The sequence below is a fragment of the Salvelinus alpinus genome, chromosome 15 (genome assembly GCF_045679555.1).
Source record: "Salvelinus alpinus chromosome 15, SLU_Salpinus.1, whole genome shotgun sequence".
In the NCBI taxonomy this organism is placed as follows: Eukaryota; Metazoa; Chordata; class Actinopteri; order Salmoniformes; family Salmonidae; genus Salvelinus; species Salvelinus alpinus.
The window spans coordinates 58,174,519-58,199,250 of NC_092100.1; the positions used below are offsets into that span (position 1 = coordinate 58,174,519).

The window sequence follows — 24,732 nt, forward strand, 5'->3', positions numbered from 1 at the left end:
TCAAGGTGAAGGGTGACTACTTTGAAGAATCTAAAATATAAAATATACTTTGATTTGTTTAACACTTTTTTGGTTACTACATTATTTAATGTGTTATTTTATAGTTTTGATGTCTTCACTATTATTCTACGGTGTAGAAAATAGAAAATAAAAACTTGAATAAATAGGTGTGTCCAAACTTTTGACTGGTTCTGCATATATTTTACAGAGGGCCAAAGATTATTACAGACGCCTTTGATAATCTGAAGTACCCAAAAAAGCCGAGATGAATTCCCGAAAAACGTACCAAAATTCTGGTCGTTTACTGGTAAATGTCTAAAGTCAAAATGTTTTATGTGCATTGTTTTATAAACCTTTTTGTTAATAGCTATTCAATAGCTATTTGTTTTCTATCAACAATGTTAAATTCGTTTGACATTTGACCTTTTCTCCAAACAACTAGCTAGTTAGATTAGAGGATCTTATCTCCTGGAGCCAAAAACCATTGGGTTTTCATGCATGCAGTTTTCTGTACATTGCATCGGAATGTTTGCTTCAACAGCTGGACTGTAGGTTTTCTCAATTAGAGGACTTTTAGCTGCATTTGAGCTGCTGTGGTAACCATGGGAATGAAAGATGCAACTAGTCACCGGTACACACGGGAGAGCCTGCTTCTTCTAAGTTATCAATACTACAATCCACCTGAACTGGAGAAGATGCTAGACATATTCAAGCCACACCAGCAAGCCAATGTTTGGATAGGACAGCAGAGGAAGCGAGGGAGAAGATGGGGAGTCAGGCAGAGGCTCATGAGACTTGCTGGGACATGTCATCGGGCAGCTCATCAATGCCGGCAGGTGCCAGGTGGAGGGGGTGGTCGTTCCACCAACCAAGGTCGGAGGCCCAGCGCTGCATAGGGATAGACAGCGCTGAATCTTTTATGGGAGAGCAGACAGAGGACCAATGAGTTCAGTCGGCAGCCTTCCTTGTAGAGACTTCCCGGGGAGCTGCAGTCCCGCGGGAGTTGCGCGCTCTGGCACGCATGCAGCTTAGTGGGCACATTGGCCCTGACCTCCAGGGGGCCCCCATTGATTTTGTTAGTCACTCTCACTCAGATATCATATTAACATGGCATAAGTCATGGAAAAATGTGTAGAATTTAAGGAAATTAGCTTTACAATTGCAAAAATGTATCTTCACCCCATGGCAAAATGTGTTGAATTGCAGGAAATTCACCATTAAACGTCATCAAGAGGGGGACGACTACAATCTTTTGCCCGCGGGGGGGCAACCAAATATCAGCTAAACGGCTAGGGCTGGCCCTGCCTACATGGTATGAGACACTTCATCATTTACATGCAGCCATGGACATCCATGTCTGTATACTGTATGCCTGTATATATACATTGTATCTATCATGGGTACATCTACAAAGGCATTCCAGGAAACAACAGTTTATGATCTGAGGGCCCAATTGAATGATAGCATCGAGAGATCGAGGGAATGCATCAAAACCAAACATGTTTAAATACCTTTGGCAGCAGGAGCAAAAGAAACATGTGATTGGGTTGATGAAGGTCATTTATCAGGTTTTAAGAGCAGAGATGGTTCGTGTTTGTGTGTTCATGTGTGGGTGACCTATGTGTGACAGTGTCTGTGTGAGAGAGTATGTACAGTACTTAAATGAAATGGAATGGCTGAGAATGTCGGAATGTGTGAATCGGACCATTGAGGGCATTCTGACACGTCTCAGAACCCTCACAATGAGTCTTGGCTTCCTGTGTGTATGTGTGTGTGTGTGTGTGTGTGAATGTGTGCCTTGCCCTCTGGGGGTTATGGATGATGGATGATGGACGATACCATGAATAGAAGCCAAGATGAAAGAGCAATTGTTCCAGGAATGTATTCTTCATAGAGTATATACCGTATGGGTGAAGGGGTGAGATGGGTTGCTATGCTGTCACACCTGTACATCCATTGCATGCAGAAATGCATATGCACACAAACAAATGTAAATACGTCCATACCGAAGCAACATATGCACAGATTGTTATCCACGCACATACAGTATGTGTTCTGCACGCACGCACACACACACACACACACACACACACACACACACACACACACACACACACACACACACACACACACACACACACACACACACACACACACACAGTTCCGGCGCCGAAAAGAGATGGCCGCCTCGCTTCGCGTTCCTTGGAAAATATGCAGTATTTTGTTTTTTTACGTGTTATTTCTTACATCGGTACCCCAGGTAATCTTAGGTTTCATTACATACAGTCGGGAGGAACTACTGAATATACGATTAACGTCAACTCATCATCGTTCCTACCAGGAATATGACTTTCCCGAAACGGATCCAGTGTTTTGCCTTCCACCCAATACAATGGATCTGATCCCAGCCGGCGACCCTGTGCGACGCCGAAAAAGGGGAAAACGAGGCGGTCTCGTGGTCAGGCTTCGGAGACGGGCACATCGCGCTCCACTCCCTAGCATACTACTCGCCAATGTCCAGTCTCTTGACAATAAGGTTGATGAAATCCGAGCACGGGTAGCATTCCAGAGAGACATCAGGGATTGCAACGTGCTCTGCTTCACGGAAACATGGCTAACTCAAGGGACGCTAACGGAGTCGGTGCAGCCAGCTGGTTTCTTCATGCATCGCGCCGACAGAAACAAACATCTTTCCGGTAAGAAGAGGGGCGGGGGGGTATGCCTTATGATTAACGAGAAGTGGTGTGATCATCATAACAACACACAGGAACTCAAGTCATTCTGTTCACCTGATCTAGAACTCCTCACAATCAAATGTCGACCGCATTATCTACCAAGGGAATTCTCTTCAATCATAATCACAGCCGTATATATTCCCCCCCAAGCAGACACATCGATGGCCCTGAACGAACTTTATCTGACTCTTTGTAAACTGGAAACCACACACCCTGAGGCTGCATTCATCGTAGCTGGGGATTTTAACAAGGCTAATCTAAAAACAAAACTCCCTAAATTCTATCAGCATATCGATTGTGCTACCAGGGCTGGAAAAACACTAGACCATTGTTATACTAATTTCCGCGACGCTTATAAGGCCCTCCCCCGCCCCCCTTTCGGAAAAGCTGACCACGACTCCATTTTGTTGATTCCAGCCTACAAACAGAAACTCAAACAACAAGCTCCCGCGCTCAGGTCTGTTCAACGCTGGTCCGACCAATCTGAATCCACGCTTCAAGACTGCTTCGATCACGCGGATTGGAATATGTTCCGCATCGCGTCCAACAACAATATTGACGAATATGCTGATTCGGTGAGCGAGTTCATTAGGAAGTGCATTGACGATGTCGTACCCACAGCAACGATAAAAACATTCCCAAACCAGAAACCGTGGATTGACGGCAGCATTCGCGTGAAACTGAAAGCGCGAACCACTGCTTTTAACCAGGGCAAGGTGACCGGAAGCATGACCGAATACAAACAGTGTAGCTATTCTCTCCGCAAGGCAATCAAACAGGCTAAGTCTCAGTACAGAGACAAAATCGAGTCGCAATTCAACAGCTCAGACACAAGAGGTATGTGGCAGGGTCTACAGTCAATCACGGATTACAAAAAGAAAACCAGCCCCGTCGCGGACCAGGATGTCTTGCTCCCAGACAGGCTAAACAACTTTTTTGCCCGCTTTGAGGACAATACAGTGCCACTGACACGGCCCCCTACCAAAACCTGCGGGCTCTCCTTCACTGCAGCCGAGGTGAGTAAAACATTTAAACGTGTTAACCCTCGCAAGGCTGCAGGCCCAGACGGCATTCCCAGCCGCGTCCTCAGAGCATGCGCAGACCAGCTGGCTGGTGTGTTTACGGACATATTCAATCAATCCTTATCCCAGTCTGCTGTTCCCACATGCTTCAAGAGGGCCACCATTGTTCCTGTTCCCAAGAAAGCTAAGGTAACTGAGCTAAACGACTACCGCCCCGTAGCACTCACTTCCGTCATCATGAAGTGCTTTGAGAGACTAGTCAAGGACCATATCACCTCCACCCTACCGGACACCCTAGACCCACTCCAATTTGCTTACCGACCCAATAGGTCCACAGACGACGCAATCGCAACCACACTGCACACTGCCCTAACCCATCTGGACAAGAGGAATACCCATGTGAGAATGCTGTTCATCGATTACAGCTCAGCATTTAACACCATAGTACCCTCCAAACTCGTCATCAAGCTCGAGACCCTGGGTCTCGACCCCGCCCTGTGCAACTGGGTCCTGGACTTCCTGACGGGCCGCCCCCAGGTGGTGAGGGTAGGTAACAACATCTCCACCCCGCTGATCCTCAACACTGGGGCCCCACAAGGGTGCGTTCTGAGCCCTCTCCTGTACTCCCTGTTCACCCACGACTGCGTGGCCATGCACGCCTCCAACTCAATCATCAAGTTTGCGGATGACACTACAGTGGTAGGCTTGATTACCAACAACGACGAGACGGCCTACAGGGAGGAGGTGAGGGCCCTCGGAGTGTGGTGTCAGGAAAATAACCTCACACTCAACGTCAACAAAACAAAGGAGATGATTGTGGACTTCAGGAAACAGCAGAGGGAGCACCCCCCTATCCACATCGACGGGTCAGTAGTGGAGAAGGTGGAAAGTTTTAAGTTCCTCGGTGTACACATCACGGACAAACTGAATTGGTCCACCCACACAGACAGCGTTGTGAAGAAGGCGCAGCAGCGCCTCTTCAACCTCAGGAGGCTGAAGAAATTCGGCTTGTCACCAAAAGCACTCACAAACTTCTACAGATGCACAATCGAGAGCATCCTGTCGGGCTGTATCACCGCCTGGTACGGCAACTGCTCCGCCCACAACCGTAAGGCTCTCCAGAGGGTAGTGAGGTCTGCAGAACGCATCACCAGGGGCAAACTACCTGCCCTCCAGGACACCTACACCACCCGATGTCACAGGAAGGCCATAAAGATCATCAAGGACAACAACCACCCAAGCCACTGCCTGTTCACCCCGCTATCATCCAGAAGGCGAGGTCAGTACAGGTGCATCAAAGCAGGGACCGAGAGACTGAAAAACAGCTTCTATCTCAAGGCCATCAGACTGTTAAACAGCCACCACTAACATTTAGCGGCCGCTGCCAACATACTGACTCAACTCCAGCCACTTTAAAAATGGGAATTGATGGAAATTATGTAAAAATGTACCACTAGCCACTTTAAACAATGCCACTTAATACAATGTTTACATACCCTACATTACCCATCTCATATGTATATACTGTACTCTATATCATCTACTGCATCTTGCCATCTTTATGTAATACATGTACCACTAGCCACTTTAAACTATGCCACTTTATGTTTACATACCCTACAGTACTCATCTCATATGTATATACCGTACTCTATACCATCTACTGCATCTGCCATGCCGTTCTGTACCACCACTCATTCATATATCTTTATGTACATATTCTTTATCCCTTTACACTTGTGTGTGTGTGTAAGGTAGTAGTTGTGGAATTGTTAGGTTAGATTACTGTTGGTTATTACTGCATTGTCGGAACTAGAAGCACAAGCATTTCGCTACACTCGCATTAACATCTGCTAACCATGTGTATGTGACTAATAAAATTTGATTTGATTTGATTTGATTTGACACACACACACACACACACACACACACACACACACACACACACACACACACACACACACACACACACACACACACACACACACACACACACACACACACACACACAGGTTACCCTCTATTCATGTGGTAAATCCTCCATCTCAGTTTCCCATAGTTAGTTGGGAACAAATGTTTTTTGGTTTAACATTGGTTGTGAGAACGAAGCCATACGTTTCATGACTGGTAAAAGTTTTCTAAACGTTCTGAGAACAGAAGTGAATATTTAGCCTGGGAGGTTTTATTATGCTTTGAAAACTGAAATTATATAGTTATTTCTAGGTTTTTTTCCTCTGTAACTAACTTAAACTTTCACTGAATGTTTCAATAACACTGCTACCTTATTTTGGGTCAATTTTATAATTTCCTTACACATTTATATTCCTTAATTTAGGATTTGAACATAAGATCTTCTGTTCTTTATCCATGGAATTAGTCCACTGTGCCAACGAGATGAAGCTAGCAGGCCAAGTATTTTTTTTATAAATACAAAGCTATTCATGAAGTATATTCAAACATACCCCATTTCAAAGGAAACAAGCACTCATTGAGATCAGGTGTGGTCAATTAGTGGGCGAGGCCAACACACCTGAACACACTTAACAAGATAGAGGATAAGGAGAGTTTTTTTTATGTTGAGAATGGAATGTATGTTTTTAAATAACTTTCTTAGAACATTCTCTGAACCTCACTAAAGTTTTCTTGTGTTGGAACATGGAGAACACGATTTTCAATACAACCACGAGGAAACCTGTAGAACACGTTATGCTGAAGTACTGAAATTCCCACAGAGGAATGTTGTTTCTTAACATTTTCGGAACTATTTGAGAACATTCCCAATTTCAAACCTGTTACAGAACCTCTCCTAGAACATTACCAAAATGTAAATTAAATGTAAACATGTTTGAACTTTTCTGAAATGTTCTGTTAAAGTAATGAAATATAAAGAAAATATCTATTTTATGTCAAGTTCCTTAAATGTACTGACACTGCTCCAAAGTCAAGCAACTATCCTGCACCACTCTCAGGAAGTTGTGGGAAGTTTGTATGCAAAATAACCATAGCACAACCATGCTCTCACCAAGCTTTTAGAAACATATGATTCTCAGAACATTATGTGCTAGCTGGGTTACCCTTTTCCACCTCACCACTGGCACTATACCATATATATATATATATGTGTGTGTGTTTTCTCGTGTGTGTGTGTGTGTGTGTGTGTGTGTGTGTGTGTGTGTGTGTGTGTGTGTGTGTGTGTGTGTGTGTGTGTGTGTGTGTGTGTGTGTGTGTGTGTGTGTGTGTGTGTGTGTGTGTGTGTGTGTGTGTGTGTGTGTGTGTGTGTGTGTGTGTGTGCGCGTGCGTGTGTGTTTTCGTGTGTGTGAGTTTGTGAGAAAGAGAGAGAGTGTGTGTTGCCCCTATCCCCCTCCCCCTGGCACTCTCCAACATGGATATTACCATACAGCTTCCCCCTGGTAATCATCCCCCCCTCAGAACTGTCAGAGCTGTTTGATGTTTCATTTATAATTCTGGTGTGGATATCCTTCTATAGAACAATGTTGACAGAAGCTACAAAATGAAGTTTAGAATTCCTTTGACAGAAGCATTTTTCTAGTCTATGACAGATGGGACCATTCATAGAATTTTGATAATGCATGTTTTTGAATGCTCTGAGTTTGATGTTAATGTCATGATTCAAGTGAACTATTACTTGAATTATGAGCATTTAACAGCTCGAAACTGCAGCTCCAAATGATGCTTCTTGAGATGTTTCTACAACTTGATTGGAGTCCACCTGTGGTAAATTCATTTGAATGGACATGATTTGTAAAGACACACACCAGTCTATCTAAGGTCCCACAGTTGACAGTGCATGTCAAACCAAGCCATGAGGTCCAAGAAACTGGGGAAGGGTACCAAAACATGTCTGCAGTATTGAAGTTCCCCTAGGACACAGTGGCATTCTTAAATGGAAGAAGTTTGGAATCACCAAACTAGAGCTGGCTGCCTGGCCAAACTGAGAGATCAGGGGAGAAGGGCCTTAGTCAGGGAGGTGACCAAGAACCCGATAGTCACTCTGACAGAGCTCCAGAGTTCCTCTGTGGAGATGGGAGAATCTTTCAGAAAGTCAACCATCTCTGCAGCACTTCACCAATCAGGCGTTTACAGTTGAGAGGCCAGACGGAAGCCACTCCTCAGTAAAAGGCACATGACAGCCCGCTTGGAGTTTGACAAAAGGCACCTAAAGACTCTCAGACCATGAGAAACAAGATTCTCTAGTCTGATGAAACCAAGATTGAACTCTTTGGCCTGAATGACAAGATTCACATCTGGAGGAAACCTGGCACCATCCCTACGGTGAAGCATGGTGATGGCAGCATTGTGCTGTGGAGATGTTTTTCAGTGGCAGAGTCTGAGACACTAGTCAGGATCGGGGTAAAGATGAATGGAGCAAAGTACAGAGAGATCCTTGATGAAAATCTGCTCCAGAGCACTCATGACCTCAGACTTGGGGGAAGGCTTTCCCCCCTCTGATAACCAGGTGGTGAATCGCATCTCTGCATGTCTGGCAGACATATCAGTGTGGATGACAGATCACCACCTCAAGCTGAACCTCGGCAAGACGGAGCTGCTCTTCCTCCCGGGGAAGGACTGCCCGTTCCATGATCTCGCCATCACGGTTGACAACTCCATTGTGTCCTCCTCCCAGAGTGCTAAGAACCTTGGCGTGATCCTGGACAACACCCTGTCGTTCTCAACTAACATCAAGGCGGTGACCCGTTCCTGTAGGTTCATGCTCTACAACATTCGCAGAGTACGACCCTGCCTCACGCAGGAAGCGGCGCAGGTCCTAATCCAGGCACTTGTCATCTCCCGTCTGGATTACTGCAACTCGCTGTTGGCTGGGCTACCTGCCTGTGCCATTAAACCCCTACAACTCATCCAGAACGCCGCAGCCCGTCTGGTGTTCAACTTTCCCAAGTTCTCTCACGTCACCCCGCTCCTCCGCTCTCTCCACTGGCTTCCAGTTGAAGCTCGCATCTGCTACAAGACCATGGTGCTTGCCTACGGAGCTGTGAGGGGAACGGCACCTCCGTACCTTCAGGCTCTGATCAGGCCCTACACCCAAACAAGGGCACTGCGTTCATCCACCTCTGGCCTGCTCGCCTCCCTACCTCTGAGGAAGTACAGTTCCCGCTCAGCCCAGTCAAAACTGTTCGCTGCTCTGGCACCCCAATGGTGGAACAAACTCCCTCACGACGCCAGGTCAGCGGAGTCAATCACCACCTTCCGGAGACACCTGAAACCCCACCTCTTTAAGGAATACCTAGGATAGGATAAAGTAATCCTTCTAACCCCCCCCCCCCCCCTTAAAAGAGTTAGATGCACTATTGTAAAGTGGTTGTTCCACTGGATATCATAAGGTGAATGCACCAATTTGTAAGTCGCTCTGGATAAGAGCGTCTGCTAAATGACTTAAATGTAAATGTAAATGTAAAGGTTTACCTTCCATCAGGACAACGACCCATCAGGACAACGACCCTAAGCACCCAGCCAAGACAATGCAGGAGTGACTTCGGGTCAAGTCTCTGAATGTCCTTGAGTGGCCCAGCCAGAACCCGTTCAAACATCTCTGGAGAAACCTGGAAATAGCTGTGCAGCGATGCTCCCCATCCAACCTGACAGAGCTTGAGAGGATCTGCGGAGAAGAATGGGAGAAACTCCCCAAATACAGGTGTGCCAAGCTTGTAGCGTCATAACCAAGAAGACTCAAGGCTGTAATCGCTGTTAAAGGTGCTTCAACAAAGTACTGAGTAAAGGGTCTGAATACTTATGTAAATGTGATATTTCAGGCTTTTAAAAAAAATTCATTTTCAAAAATGTCTTAAAACCTTTTTTTGCTTTTGCATTATGGGGTATTTTGTGTAGATTGATGAGGGGGAAAACGATGTCTTCAATTTTAGAATAAAGCTGTAATGTAACAAAATGTGGAAAAAGTCAAGGGGTCTGAATACTTTCCGAGTGCACTGGCCCAAACACATACTGCACGCACGCACACACCACGTTGTCACAGGCCTGGGAGAACAAATGATGTGCATGGTGAACTCTGACTGGTGCTTGCTTTCAAAATGAGGCCCTCTTCTCATCCGCACATTTAATTAAAAAAACACATTGTCTGCAGAGATGAATATTAATTTCAGTAAGGAATAAGAAGGCTCTCTACAGACAAAATCAAATAACCTTGTGGATATATCATAATATAAGGTTCTCTCATAATGTTTTAATTAAACGCTCCAAGCTAAACACTTTGCATACATGCATTTGATCATGATCTGTTTGTGTGTGTGAGTCTGTGTCTGTCTTTGTGTGTGTGCATGTGTGTATTATTTTATGTGTGTGCCTGTTTGTGCCTGTAAGTGTCTGTGTGTGTGTGTGTGTGTGTGTGTGTGTGTGTGTGTGTGTGTGTGTGTGTGTGTGTGTGTGTGTGTGTGTGTGTGTGTGTGTGTGTGTGTGTGTGTGTGTGTGTGTGTGTGTGTGTGTGTGCTCATGTTTGCGTGTGTCTGTGTATATGTGTGTTCATGAGTGTGTAAAGTGACAGTTGCAGTGAAGTGACAAGGTGAAGTAAGGCAAGTCTTCCCTGGGGCTAAAAGAAACGCACAGTAACCCCATTCACCCCACAGAGCCCTACATAACCCTGAGCCCCATGACTCCTCTTGCTGTGAGCCAGGGTTTCAGTACCTGAACATTAGGGCCAAAAGTGTCACATCATGAATACACCCTGTGTCTGCCAAATGCAGCAGTAGTATGAGAGGTAGTATCACAGAAACAGCACAGTTGAAAAATATACGGCAAATAAAAATCAAAGCTGGATGGTCTTCAGAGATGGGAGGGGTTGAGGATAGCTGAAGGATATGACTAAAAACAAACAAAATATAACTATTGTAAAATATAGTGTGTCTGTAAAATGAATATAGTATGTGTAAGCTGGAAGTAGAAGCCTAAGTGTTGTCATCCATTAGTTTACTCCAATTAGGGGAGGGGTGGTAGGATTATGGGAAAACAATGAAGTAAAATATATTGAATATATATATATACACATTACCAGTCAAAAGTTTGGACATACCTACTCATTCAAGGTTTTTTCTTTATTTGACTATTTTCTATATTGTAGAAATTTTCTATATTATATTCATCAAAACTATGAAATAACACATACGGAATGATGTAATAACCAAAAAAGTGTTAAGCAAATCAAATTAGATTTTAGATTCTTCGTAGTTGCCACCCTTTGCCTTGATGCCAGATTTGCACACTATTGGCATTCTCTCAACCAGCTTCACCTGGAATGGTTTTCCAACAGTCTTGAAGGAGTTCCCACATATGCTGAGAACTTGTTGGCTGCTTTTCGGCCTTGTTAGCTTTTTGATATTAACCAGATAACCAATGTTAATGGACAATGTTTAAATCCTGAATGATGCAGTGTAAATTAACGTGATCTGTGATCTTCAGTCATAATGGTGCTCTGTTGATCCTTTAGCCTGTAATCCAAACTGAATGCTCAGTTTCTCCATTGCTTCCTTTGTTGTAACGGAGCATATCAGTGGGTATTCCATGCTATTGCCACCCAGCCTCACTTTCCTCTGTTAATGCCCATCGTCAGTCTGGGACACACTGGTACTTCACTGGGAAAACGTGCTGCCAGGCTGTGCCACTGATATCCCATCTGTTCTAATGGGGAGAATTAGTTTCTCTCTCACCCCCCTCTCTTTCTCTCTCTCTCTCTCTCTCTCTCTCTCTCTCTCTAAACCTCTCATATTTCTCTCGATGAGCTGTGAAACACTCACAAGAGCCTCATGAGTAAGGGATGAGTGAGAGGTTGATGTGAAAGTAAAAAAAATGCAGCTCTACAGATTGTGACTTTGGACATTAAGAACAAGATAAGGGGAAAGTCATTCTGCCAATATGAATCAACAGTGTCCCATTGTCTCAATTTAGCCTCCTACGTTATTTCCTTAAACCCTCAAGATTTCTGGTGTCAATCAACCAACAACCAGCAAACACCCATTTTCATCCCCATGTCTCTGGTTAGACTGTCTGTGTGCGTATCTCCATGTGTCTCTGTGTGTATTCATAACTGTGCCGCAAGCCATGTCTCAGTCTTACCATGGGAGTGAGCAGGTCATTGTTCTATGTCATTAATCATAGCAGACAGCTCATAACAGCCCAATCTGCATGTAAAATAAAGGAGGAGAGGAGGGGGGTGAGGAGGAGAAGGGAAGGAGGGGGAATAACATCCCCTTAGGTACTCTTCTGGCCGCTACTTGAATTAGGGACTCTAATCTAACATGCAACATTCAATTATGCATGTTAAGTAGCAGTGGCATTTGAACCCTCGACATCAACAACTAGACATTGTTATCCAATCAGACTGTTAGGTATGGCCCTGAGTGCTGTTGAATCTGTTGATTCTGTCGCAGTTAGACGGGCAAAATTAGCAAATTAGACAAAGCTGTACTCTATACCAGTGTTTTTCAACTCCACAACTCCACCACTAGCAGATGTTTGTTTTGTAGCCGCTGACAAACTCACCTGATTCAACTCATTGAGGGCTTGATGATTAGTTGACAAGTTGAATCGGGTGTGCGTATCCAGGGCTACAACAAAAATGTGCGCAGTTGGGGGTACTCGAGGATTGGAGTTGGGAAACGCTAGTCCATATGAACATTACTACAACCACATAGTATACAAACTGAGGAGTGGAACAATACATCACAGTATATCCCACTAATACGTATCTTTGCTCCATACTGGATGGAGCATTGACTATTGAGAGAAAAACATACATCTGGGGTCTGTCGATCTGTGCGTGTAGGAAAACTAAGAAAGCGATGCGTGTCTTACATAGAACCGCACAGGACTCAAACAAAGAGGAAAATGAATTTAAGAAATATAAAAACCAAAGAGGGAATGAATGATTGTATAAAATAAAAATGAGAGATGGGGGAAACCAGGTAGAGCTAGAGAGATTAGGGACACCAGGGAGAGCTAGAGAGATGGGGGACACCGGGGAGAGCTAGAGAGATGGGGGACACCGGGTAGAGCTAGAGAGATGGGGACACCAGGGAGAGCTAGAGAGATGGGGGACTCCGGGGAGAGCTAGAGAGATGGGGGACACTAGGGAGAGCTAGAGAGATGGGGGACACCAGGGAGAGCTAGAGAGATGAGTAAGGAATACCTAGGATAGGATAAAGTAATCCTTCTAACCCCCCCCCCCCCCCTTAAAAGACTTAGATGCACTATTGTAAAGTGGTTGTTCCACTGGATATCATAAGGTGAATGCACCAATTTGTAAGTCGCTCTGGATAAGAGCGTCTGCTAAATGACTTAAATGTAAATGTAAATGAGTGACACCGGGGAGAGGTAGAGAGATGGGGCACACCAGGGAGAGCTAGAGAGATGGGGGACACCAGGGAGAGCTAGAGAGATGGGGAACATCAGGGAGAGCTAAAGAGATGAGGGACACCAGAGACAGAAAGAAGTAGTGAGAGGAAGGGAGGGACAGAGAGAGAGAGGAGAAGAATGGAGTGTAGTGGTTAGGGAGGGGTGAAGATGAAAAGGCAGAGCGATGTACTCCAGGACACAGCTGTACTGGGACTTGCTCACACACACTCGCTCACACACACACCCTTGACATTACTCTCCCTATTTCTATTCCCCATTGCAAAATACACTCAGGCGTAAAATGCAAATACAATAAATATTCCTTTCATGTCCAGGAGAAGAAAAAACTGCACTGTTATTCAATGGGAATACAAATCCCAAATGCTTCAGTTAAGCAACAAGCTGAAAACAAAGAGCCCTGCGATGCGATGACTGCGTCCGTCTGTTGGTCTGGGGAGAGGGGGAACGAGACAGAATGAGAGAGATAGTAATTTGGTCTTTGTGAAATCATAATAAAATACTACAAAGCCATAGTGTACTTACATGTTGGGGTTATACAGTACAAATTGTTAACTATGACTCATCGTACAGCAATTGACTTTGATTCAAATATCAAACGTTTTCAACAGATGTGATGTTCTAAAAATATTTTTTTATTTCACCTTTATTTAACCAGGTAAGCTAGTTGAGAACAAGTTCTCATTTACAACTACGACCTGGCCAAGATAAACAAAGCAGTGCGACACAAACTAAAGCACAGAGTTACACATGGAATTAACAAATGTACAGTCAATAACACAATAGAAAACATCTATATACAGTGTGTGCAAATGAGGTAAGATTAGGGAGGTAAGGCAATAAATAAGCCGTAGTGGCGAAGTAATTACAATTTAGCAATTAAACACTGGAGTGATAGATGTGGTGAAGATGAATGTGCAAGTAAAGATACTGGGGTGCAAAGGGGCAGAAAAAAAATTACAATACGGGGATGAGGTAGATGGATGGGCTATGTACAGATGGGCTATGTACAGATGCAATGATCTGTGAGCTGCTCTGACAGCTGGTGCTTAAAGTCAGTGAGGGAGATATGAGTCTCCAACTTCAGTGATTTTTGCAATTTGTTCCAGTCATTGGCAGCAGAAAACTGGAAGGAAAAGCGGCCAAAAGAGGAATAGGCTTTGGGGATGACCAGTGAAATATACCTGCTGGAGCGCGTGCTACTGGTGGGTGCTGCTATGGTGACCAGTGAGCTGAGATAAGGTGGGGCTTTATCTAGCAAAGACTTATAGATGACCTGGAGCCAGTGTGTTTGGCGACGAATATGACGCGAGGGCCAGCCAACGAGAGCATTGTGATAGACTGCATCCAATTTGCTGAGTAGAGTGTTGGAGGCTATTTTGTAAATTACATCGCCGAAGTCAAGGATCGGTAAGATAGTCAGTTTTACGAGGGTATGTTTGGCAGCATAAGTGAAGGATGCTTTCTTGCGAAATAGGATGCGAATTCTAGATTTAATTTTGGATTGGAGATGCTTAATGTGAGTCTGGAAGGAGAGTTTACAGTCTAACCAGACATCTAGGTATTTGTAATTGTCCACATATTCTAAGTCAGAACCGTCCAGAGTAATGACGTGTGAAAGACAGGCAGGTGTGGGCAGCGATCGGTTGAAGAGCATGCTTTTAGTTTTACTTGCTTACTTGAAGAGCAGTTGGAGGCCACGGAAGGAGAGTTGTATGGCATTGAAGCTCGTCTGGAGGTTTGTTAACAGGGTGTCCAAAGAAGGGCCAGAAGTATACCGAATGGTGTCGTCTGAGTAGAGGTGGATCAGAGAATCACCAGCAGCAAGAGCGACATCATTGATGTATACAGAGAAAAGAGTCGGCCTGAGAATTGAACCCTGTGGCACCCCCATAGAGACTGCCAGAGGTCCGGAAAACAGGCCCTCCGATTTGACATACTGAAATCTGTCTGAGAAGTAGTTGGTGAACCAGGCGAGGCAGTCATTTGAGAAACCAATGCTGTGGAGTCTGCCGATAAGAATGCGGTGATTGACAGAGTCGAAAGCCTTGGCAAGATTGATGAAGACGGCTGCACAGTATTGTCTTTTATTGATGGTGGTTATGATATCGTTTAGGACCTTGAACGTGGCTGAGGTGCACCCATGACCAGCTCGGAAACCAGATTGCACAGCGGAGAAGGTACGGTGGGATTCGAAATGGTCGGTGCTCTGTTTGTTAACTTGGCTTTCAAAGACCTTAGAAAGGCAGGGTAGGATAGATATAGGTCTGTAACAGTTTGGGTCTAGAGTGTCTCCCCCTTTGAAGAGGGGGATGACCGCGGCAGCTTTCCAATCTTTGGGATCTCAGAATATACGAAAGATATGTTGAACAGGCTAGTAATAGGGGTTGCAACAATTGCGCCGGATAATTTTAGGAAGAGACGTTCCAGATTGTCTAGCCCAGCTGATTTGTAGGGGTCCAGATTTTGCAACACTTTCAGAACATCCGCTATCTGGATTTGGGTGAAGGAGAAATGGGGGAGGTTTGGGCAAGTTGCTGTGTGGGATGCATGGCTACTATAAGAACTGGTCGTCTAGTGCGTTTGGAACAGAGAGTAAAAGGAGCAGGTTTCTGGGCGTGGAAGAAGAGTTTCAAGGCATAATGTACAGACAAGGGTATGGTAGGACGTGAATACAGAGGAGGTAAACCTAGGCATTGAATGACGATGAGAGAGGTTTTGTCTCTAGAGACATAATTTAGACCAGGTGAGGTCACCCCATGTGTGGAACGTGAAACAAAAAGGCTAGCTAAGGCATATTGAGCAGGGCTGGAGGCTCTACAGTGAAATAAGACAATAATCACTAACCAAAACAGCAATGGCCAGGACATATTGACTTTTGGGAGAGGCATGCGTAGCCGAGTGATCATAGGGACCAGTGGGTAGCTAGGCGAGTTGGAGACACGACGATTCAGACAGCTAGCGGGCCGGGGCTAGTAGGCTAGCAGAAGGGCCTTAGGGGGACGTCCCAACGGAAAAAGTCTGTTGTAGCCCCCTCGGACGGTTACGTCGGCAGACCAGTCGTTTTGGATCGGCAGGGCTCCGTGTAGGCAGTCAAAGGGTCCAGGCCGATTGGCAAAATATATATTGTAGCCTAAGGAGTGGCTGATGGACCTCTTCAGCTAGCCGGGAGATGGGCCTAGCACAAGGCTAGTTCCAGGCTCACTGGTGCTTGCTTCGGGAGACGGAGACAGAGACGTTAGCCAAGGGGTAGCCACTCAGATAGCAGCTAGCTAGCTGCGATGATCCAGGTGAAAAGGTTCAGAGCTTGTGATGTGGCGAAAAAGCAGTCCGGTATGCTCTGGGTTGAATCGCGCTGTGCAGACTGGCAGGAGTTGACCGGGCTAAGGTTAGCTGATGACCGCTAGCAGTGGCTAACTGACTACTAGCTAGTAGCTAGTTAGCTGGCTAGCTCCTGTTGGGGGTTCCGGTTCTAAAGTATAGAAAGTAGCAGCCCATACCACATTGGGTGAGGCGGGTTGCAGGAGAGTAAGTTGAAACTGAGGTTAAAAATATACAAAATGTATACGAAGTTTGAGACACAGATGCCTCACAAGTCCTCAACTGGCAGCTTCATTAAATAGTACCCTCAAAACACCAGTCTCAACGTCAACAGTGAAGAGGCGACTCCGAGATGCTGGTCATCTAGGCAGAGTTACAAACAAAAAGCCATATCTCATACTGGCCAATAAAATTAAAAGATTAAGTTGGGCAAAAAACACAGACACTGGACTCAAAGGCCAGCATCCCTGAGTCGCCTCTTCACTGCTGACGTTGAGACTGGTGGGGGGTCAGGACCCAGGGTCTCAAGCTTAATGATGAGTTTGGAGGGTACTATGGTGTTTAATGCTGAGCTGTAGTCAATGAACAGCTCTTACATAGGTATTCCTCTTGTCCAGATGGGATAGCGCAGTGTGCAGTGTGATGGCGATTGCATCGTCTGTGGACCTATTTGGGCGGTAAGCAAATTGGAGTGGGTCTAGGGTATCAGGTAGGGTGGAGGTGATATTATCCATGACTAGTCTCTCAATGCACTTCATAATGACAGAAGGAAGTCATTTAGTTCAGTTACCTAGCTTTCTTGGGAACAGGAACAATGGTGGCCATCTTGAAGCATGTGGATACAGCAGACTGGTCTGCGCATGCTCTGAGGACGCGGCTAGGGATGCTGTCTGGGCCAGCAGCCTTGCGAGGGTTAACACGTTTAAATATTTTACTCAAGTTGGCCACGGAGAAGGAGAGTCCACAGTCTTTGGTAGCGGGCCGTGTAGGTGGCACTGTATTGTCCTCAAAGCGCACAAAGAAGTTGTTTAATAAACAAATTAGACACATTTGGGCAGTCTTGATACAACATTTTGATCAGAAATGTATGACAGGTGGAGGAGAGTCAGGTGTGTTCTACTGATGCTGAAAGACAAATTCCAGATACAAATATTTTGGCATTATTATACAATAGATAGCCGTAATCACCATCAGACACACCTGGCTAACTTGATGGGTCATGTAATCACCTGGCGAAGTGGAGTCTTTTGTTCAGACATGCTAGCTAAACAATTAAGCATAATCCTAATCCATGGAGTACTGGCAATACAATTCAATTGTCATAGCTAGCTAAAGTTAATCAAATAGGTTCAATGTTAGCTAGCTAACATTAGGCTTTAACTAGCAATGCAAATAGCATTCTGAGATAACATTACTACACAGATCATACACATATTGTTAGCTAGCGGGCCAGTCGTCTAATGTCAACTAGCTAGCTAACAGTAAGCTTTAACTTGGGGTCTTTTGTTTAGACATGTAGCTAGCTAGCTAGCTAAACAATGAACCATAATCCCAATCCATAGAGTACTAGCAATACAGACCTGTGGTCATAGCTCGCTAAAGTTAACCAAACAGGTTCAATGTTAGTTAGTTAGCTAGCTAACATTAGGCTATAACTAGCAATGTGAAATAGCATTTTGAGTTAACATTACTACACACATCATAAACTTAATGTTAGCTAGCCAGCCAGCCATCTACTGTCAGCTAGCTAGCTAATAGTAAGCTTTAATTTGCAATGAAAACAATGCTCTGACAAAATTAGAAACGTATAATGTCTGAAATTGTAGCTAGACACTTACCCATACATGGACGAACGCTTCACAGCAGACTGCAACCCCTTTCATTAAATAAGACGTCCTGTGTCATTTCCAGTCATTTCCAGTCACTCTGGTTCACACTGATTGTGTGCAATACCATAAGAATCATCTCAAGCTTTAGCCCCCACCCAAGCTCTGACATATTGTCGACTCCTCTCTGTCGCTGTCACATCTCTATCATGTCTGTGTGTGTGTCTGTGGGGTGTGTGTGTGTCTGTTTCTCCCATAGTTATTTTGCATACAACCTTCCCACAACGTTCTGGGAATGATGTCGGATATTTCCTTGGCTTTGGAAGATTCTCAGCACATTTAAGTAACGTGACAAAATAAAGTTATTTTCTTGGTATTTCATTACTTTAACAGAATGTTTCTTAAAAGTTAAAACATGGTTACATGTAATGACATTTTTGGTAATGTTCTTGGAATGTTCTCCAGCTGACATTGGGAATGTCCTCAAGTAGTATCGAAACAATGTTCTCCTGTGCGATTTTCAACACGTTTCCCACAGGTTTCCCCATGGTTCTATTTCAAGTCTTGTTCTCAAATTGTTCTGAGAACGTTAAGAAACAACCTTCTTCTGTGGGAATTCCAGAACTTCAGCATAACATTTCCAACAGGTTTCCTCGTGGTTCTATTCAAAGTCATGTTTTCAAGACGTTCAGAGAGCATTATGAAACAACGTTCTTCTGTGGGAATTTCAGGATTTTCAGTTTTACCCGTCTGGAAACGTATGGCTTCGTTCCCAGTACCAATGGCAAACCAAAAACGTACTTTCCCACAACTTCCAAGAAACCAAATGTGTTAGCTGGGTTCCCCTGTTTCCCTCGCCTTTCCTCACTCCGGCGTTCGCTAGATTGTGTTACCGTGGCGATGGGAGCTAAGGCTGTATTATGCACCTCTGTGGGGAGCCTCAAATTGCAAGTGGAGTATTGGAGACACATGCACACACACACACAGCACTTACATAGCCCTGGTGCAGAATTGGACACTTTGCGCTAAAGCTATTGCTTTGACTGGGCCGTAATTGCATGTCATGTGACAGCGGGGGAATATTTCTGAGAATGACGTGGGTATGAGTATAGGAATGTGAAAGTATTTTTAACTGAAAGAGCCTACCCCAGCCTCATGCCTGTGTAGGTGTTAGTGTGTATGCGCATGCATGTGAGAGGGAAATTGTATTGTGTATGACATACAATTTTCGAGAAATGTGTGTGTGTGTGTGTGTCAAAGAGATTACCTGTCTGTGTGTGTGTGTGTGTGTGTGTGGTGAAAGGAGGGTGTAATTTATGAAGTGTCAGTATACAGGGCTGCTACCAAGTGCCAGGCTGTTAGGAGCTGTTCAGTGTGTAATAACGGACTGAGATGTAATCACACACTAATGGCAAAGCTGCTTTCCAATCTGGCCTCAGCTCCCATTCTGATGGAATCCCACAAGTATTTCTATGAAAGTGGCGTTGTGTGTGTAACGTGGCTGGAAGTTATTGAGTAGTTGTAAGACGGCTGGTTTAATTTATCAACCCATGATGAGTACTGTCTCTGCATTGTCCACATTAGGATGCGTACTGATGGCCTCGCCCACTGGCGATTCCTGGTTGATGAAACTCTATAATTTCACAGTTGTGAAATCCTGTGTTGGTGGAGCCTCATATTTCCCTCTCAATTGATAAGACCATCTTGTCCTCTAAAGTCTTGTGAATAAATATACTGTTGTATTTGCTGAGTTGAGTACAGAAGTTCATTCACAGTGATCTGTGGAGATTCTCACTACAATAACTGTACTGTATACCGTTACACCCTGACTATATTATATTTGTTAACGATCTTCATTTTCAACTTATCTAGTATAGTAAATAAACCTTGAATTAATTATTTGTGGCATTGAGTTAATTTGCAAGCGATTGGGTTCTTGAAGTTTCAAAAAATGTCTGTTCAGAATGAGAATATAGTAAATTGAATGTTGATTAAGACGGTTGTTGATAGGATTAATGGTATAACGGTCGACGTCACCGGTCTTCTAGCCATCGCCGATCCACTTTTCATTTTCCATTTGTTTTGTCTTTGTTTTCTACACACCTTGTTTCTATTCCCCAATTACATGTTCATTATTTAACCCTCTGTTTCCCCACATGTTAGTGTGCGTGTTTATTGATTGTTCATGGCGGTACTTGTCGGCTGGTGATGTTTGCCGGGTTATGTATTTACTCCCGTTATTTTCGAGTCACCCCGGTATTTCTCCGCACTTTGAGTATTGTCTGTACACTGCTGCTGTCGTGGAATTAAATACCCTGTACACTAATTTCTGCTCTCCTGCGCCTGACTCACTGCACCAGTTAACCACCGCCTGACACCCTGGCTGTGTTCCGTTCTGATCACTCCCTGTGGTCTCCAATGAAATACAGATTGTGTGACATGATGTCATTCCCCTGATGAAATCATCTCCTGACAAGGCAGTCATTAATAAGAGCGCCGTTACACCGTGTCAAGGAGGGATGGAGGACTGAGAGTTAGCAGATTGTCAAGGAATCAAAAGGGAGGAAGGAGGGAGGGATGGAGGAAGGAGGGAAGAATGGAGGAAGAAAAAGGTGTGGGAGGGAAGATAGGAGTGAGAGAGGATGGGAGTGAACGAATGAAGGAGGGAGGAGGATGTCAGAGCAGCGGTGCAGAGATGACCCATACATCAGGCAGTTCCACATGGCTCCTCTCCTCTGAGCGTCTTTAGTCTCCTCTGTGTGCCACCAGCCTGATGAAAACGTTGCATTTAGTAAACTGTTGGAGCGTTGTGTCTTATTTCTTTCATTACTTTTCTGTTCTGCACACATACAAGTTACTGGATGTGTGCACAACATTTCCTAACAAGCCCCAATCCACTTCAAACAAAGAACAGCCCGTTTTCACTGAAGGCTTACGTCTGTCACTAACACTCTATGCCTCCTCTTTCTTTCTCTCTCTCTCTCTCTCTCTCTCTCTCTCTCTCTCTCTCTCTCTCTCTCTCTCTCTCTCTCTCTCTCTCTCTCTCTCTCTCTCTCAATATCTCTCTATCCCTCACCTCCTCTCTTTCTTTTCCAATGTCTCTCTAATCGCTCGCTCTCTCTCTGTTCTTCTCTCAGGTGTGATGCCGGAGCAGCGTCAGTTTAGGACTCAGTTTGTGTGTAGTGTCGTGGCGTCTCACGTCAGCCACCAGCCCTCCACCAGTCTCAGCTTCGTCTGGATTGCTCCTCCGCCCAGCACCGGCTGTGTCAACTTCCTGTAAGTACAGTACCACAGTTGATAGGCCTTTTACACAGATTTTGACCATAGAACAGCTTTATATAGGGCTGATAAAGACTTCAAGTATTCTTGCCAAACAGACAGAATATTATTTATTAATATTATATTAATATTAATATTATGGTCATGAATTTAACTTTTAAATTGAGGTTGTGGAGTTTTAAAACAGTATAGAAACAAAAGGGGACATATCCTTACTACGAGAATCCATGAAGGGAATCTATTAACTAATGTGTTCCTAAAGTGACCTGCTAACTACAGTGATCTGCTAGCCTTAGTAGCGTGATGGCCCATCTCTCTCCAGCCATATCCTGTCATACAGGAAGAGAGGGTTATCTTGATCCGACTGCATCATGTTGACAGGAAACAGGGAGGGGACAGAAAATTGTGTGTCAGGATGTGTGAGTGTGTGTTTGACAGCAGGTAGTGTTTGTGTGTGTCCTTCCCTGGCCTTACTTGGCCTCACAATGGGACTGGTGCAGTTACTGTCCGCATCCTGTAGGGGGAGATGGAAAGGTCTCCATCCTTTGATTCAGCGGTCTTGCTGTGTGTGTTTGGCCTAGTTTCCTCATAGATTGTTCCTACTGGGACACACCTGCCATATAACAGCTCTGGAATTGTGTCCCAATGGCATCCTGTTTTCTATGTAGTGCACTGCTTTTGACCAGGGCTCTGGTTAAAAGCAGTGCCTTATATACAGTAGGGATAAGTTGCCATCTGGGACACAGACATGGACTCTCTGTCAGACAGGAATGTATTTGCCGTTCTCTCTTGTACCAATAGAGCCATGACAGCAGGGTGATCATATTTCTACTGGGACTCTTTTATTTTTGTCTCTATTACCTCATTATGGTGGGCAGTGGTCAGGGACAGGGAGGAGTTGTGATTTAGCTGTCTAACTGTGTGCTCTGGACTCTGAGGGGAGTTAGAGGACTGGGCCATGATAGATGCTGTCTGGAGTTAAAGAGCCAGACCTGATGTCTTACTACCTACCTCAGTATCTCACTATCTACCTACCACCTGAGACCTGTGGACAAGCTGACACATTTACTTATGCTTGATCGCACTCACTTCCTCTGTCTTTCTTTTCTTTCTCTCTTTCTCTTTCACAATGTTTCTATGTCTCTCTCTTTCTCTCTCTTTCTTTCTCACTTTTTCTCTCATGACTCTAAAACTCTCTCCATCTTTTTCTGTCTTCCTCAACTTTCCCATCTGTTTCTGCAATGCTCTGGGGGAATCCGCCCTATTCTTGCCTGATTTTGAAAAAGGTAAAAGGTCATCGAGTAGCGGAGTCCAGGAGAGGAAATGTGGAAACAAATGAGAGTGTATGAAGACTCTCTTTCTCCACTCGCGCGTCATCAGGCAAATTAATTTGACAGGGTTAAAAATAAATATGTAAAGTTATGAAAACAAATGTACTGTAGGTAGTCGTGTAAGACATTTTATAGAGAAAAGGATAAGTAGCGTACCATTTTTAAATATCAACATCTAATTCAAAGGGGGTGTGGTAGATTTAAAATCCCTTAAGAGCACCGTGCCAGTGCTAGAGATGACAGGCGGGCTTGCAGGAGGCCCTCAGTGTGTCACAATAGGGGCCCGGGCCCCAGCAGGATGACCTTATCAAAGTCAGACAGTCATACTCCAGCAGTCTCCGGACTGCTACACACACACACTCAGCCACTTATCCCTCTGTCTGACCACTCAGCTCTCTCAGCACCAGACCCGGTTCCAGATTACAGCTCCTGTCGAAACCAGCAGCACCCCTACCCTGTGTCTCTGGCACGGGACAGCCCAGGTCCAGTGAGCCGAGTTGGGGCGAAGGCAGCAGGCAAGCCCCATGCTCCACAAGCTGGGGCCCAGGAACAATCAGCTCATGTCCCAGGCCCCTGACTTGTCATTTCGGTTGATGTCATATCATCCGCTATAGCACTTCAGACAAAACAGTTTGGATCTGTTTTCTCAGTGTTCTTTTTTGGTGTGTCTTGGGTTCTCCTGGGTGGCGCAGTGGTCTAAGGCACTGCATCACAGTGCTAGCTGTGCCACCAGAGTCTCTGGGTTCAAGCCCAGGCTCAATTGGCCTCGCGTCGTCCGGGTTAGGGAGGGTTTGGTCGGTAGGGATATCCTTGTCTCATCGTGCAAAAATTAAAATAACTTTACTGGACCTATAATGCCTCAATTCAGTGCAAATGTTCACCTCCACCCTTATCCCCTACCCTGCACCATCCTGTCCACAGGTCACTGAATATGACTGTGTTGTCACGGATCATCACGCACACCTGTCCCTTATTCCCACTGATTAGTATTTGTGCCCTTTGGTTTTCATGGTCTTGTCGATTATTGTTCCAATGTCCGTTGGTGCGTGTGACTACCTGTGCTGTGTGTTTTTGGCTTTCGTGCCCTTATGGATTGTGCGGATGATTACGGGTCTCATTCCGTGTGTTAATCATTGTGCGTGTGTGTTATTTATTCGAGGTACTCCTCGCTTTTTTGTTTGGGTTTCAACCCTGTGTTTCGTGTACGTGTTTGTTTGGTCTTCGTCCCTGTGCCCTTACATGGCACGTTGTAATTTGGGTGAAATAAAAACCCATATTACGCATTCCTGCATCTGTTTCCCGGATCCTTCATACCGATGTGACATGTGTGAATTAAATATCTGTAATAGCCTACCCTGCGTCCTTCACAAGGCTAGAGCTGAGGTGCCTCTCCCATGCATTACTATGAAGTCAGTAACAGTTTTATGTGCGATATTGTTTGAGTGTTCCTGGTGACAGATTGCCATCAGACAGACAGACAGACAGACTGAGTGATGTAGTGTTGTGACGTTACTGTGGAGGAAGCTTGTTTGCTGTGTGGCTGTAAATTGTACTGCTTAGGGAGAGGAGAGGCCTTGGAGACATGGAGAGGAAGAGAGAGAGAGAGAGAGAGAGAGGGCTCAGGACAGGATAGTTATACTCACACAGAGTAGCCAGTCTGCAACCCAGTCTGCCCCAGACATCTGTGTGAATTAGTGTGTGCGTGTGTACTCGGTGTGTAGGAGAAGGTCCAGGTGGTCTGTGTGTAGGTGTGCTTTCTCTAATATAAGAAAAATAAGGCAGGCAACAAAATCAGCCAGGTCACTCATGATACAAGTCAGTA

At 44.9% G+C, this 24,732-nt stretch overlaps 1 protein-coding gene across 2 annotated transcripts in view; it reads left to right on the forward strand.

Annotated features, from left to right (window-relative positions):
- The window catches only part of LOC139540428 (reelin-like), a 261,766-nt gene that overhangs the window by 82,841 nt on the left and 154,193 nt on the right, over nt 1-24,732 (forward strand). For both annotated transcript variants that reach the window (XM_071344234.1, XM_071344235.1), the window contains exon 3: nt 21,438-21,576. In XM_071344234.1, the coding sequence (XP_071200335.1) occupies nt 21,438-21,576 (139 nt within the window). The remainder of the gene's footprint in view (nt 1-21,437; nt 21,577-24,732) is intronic.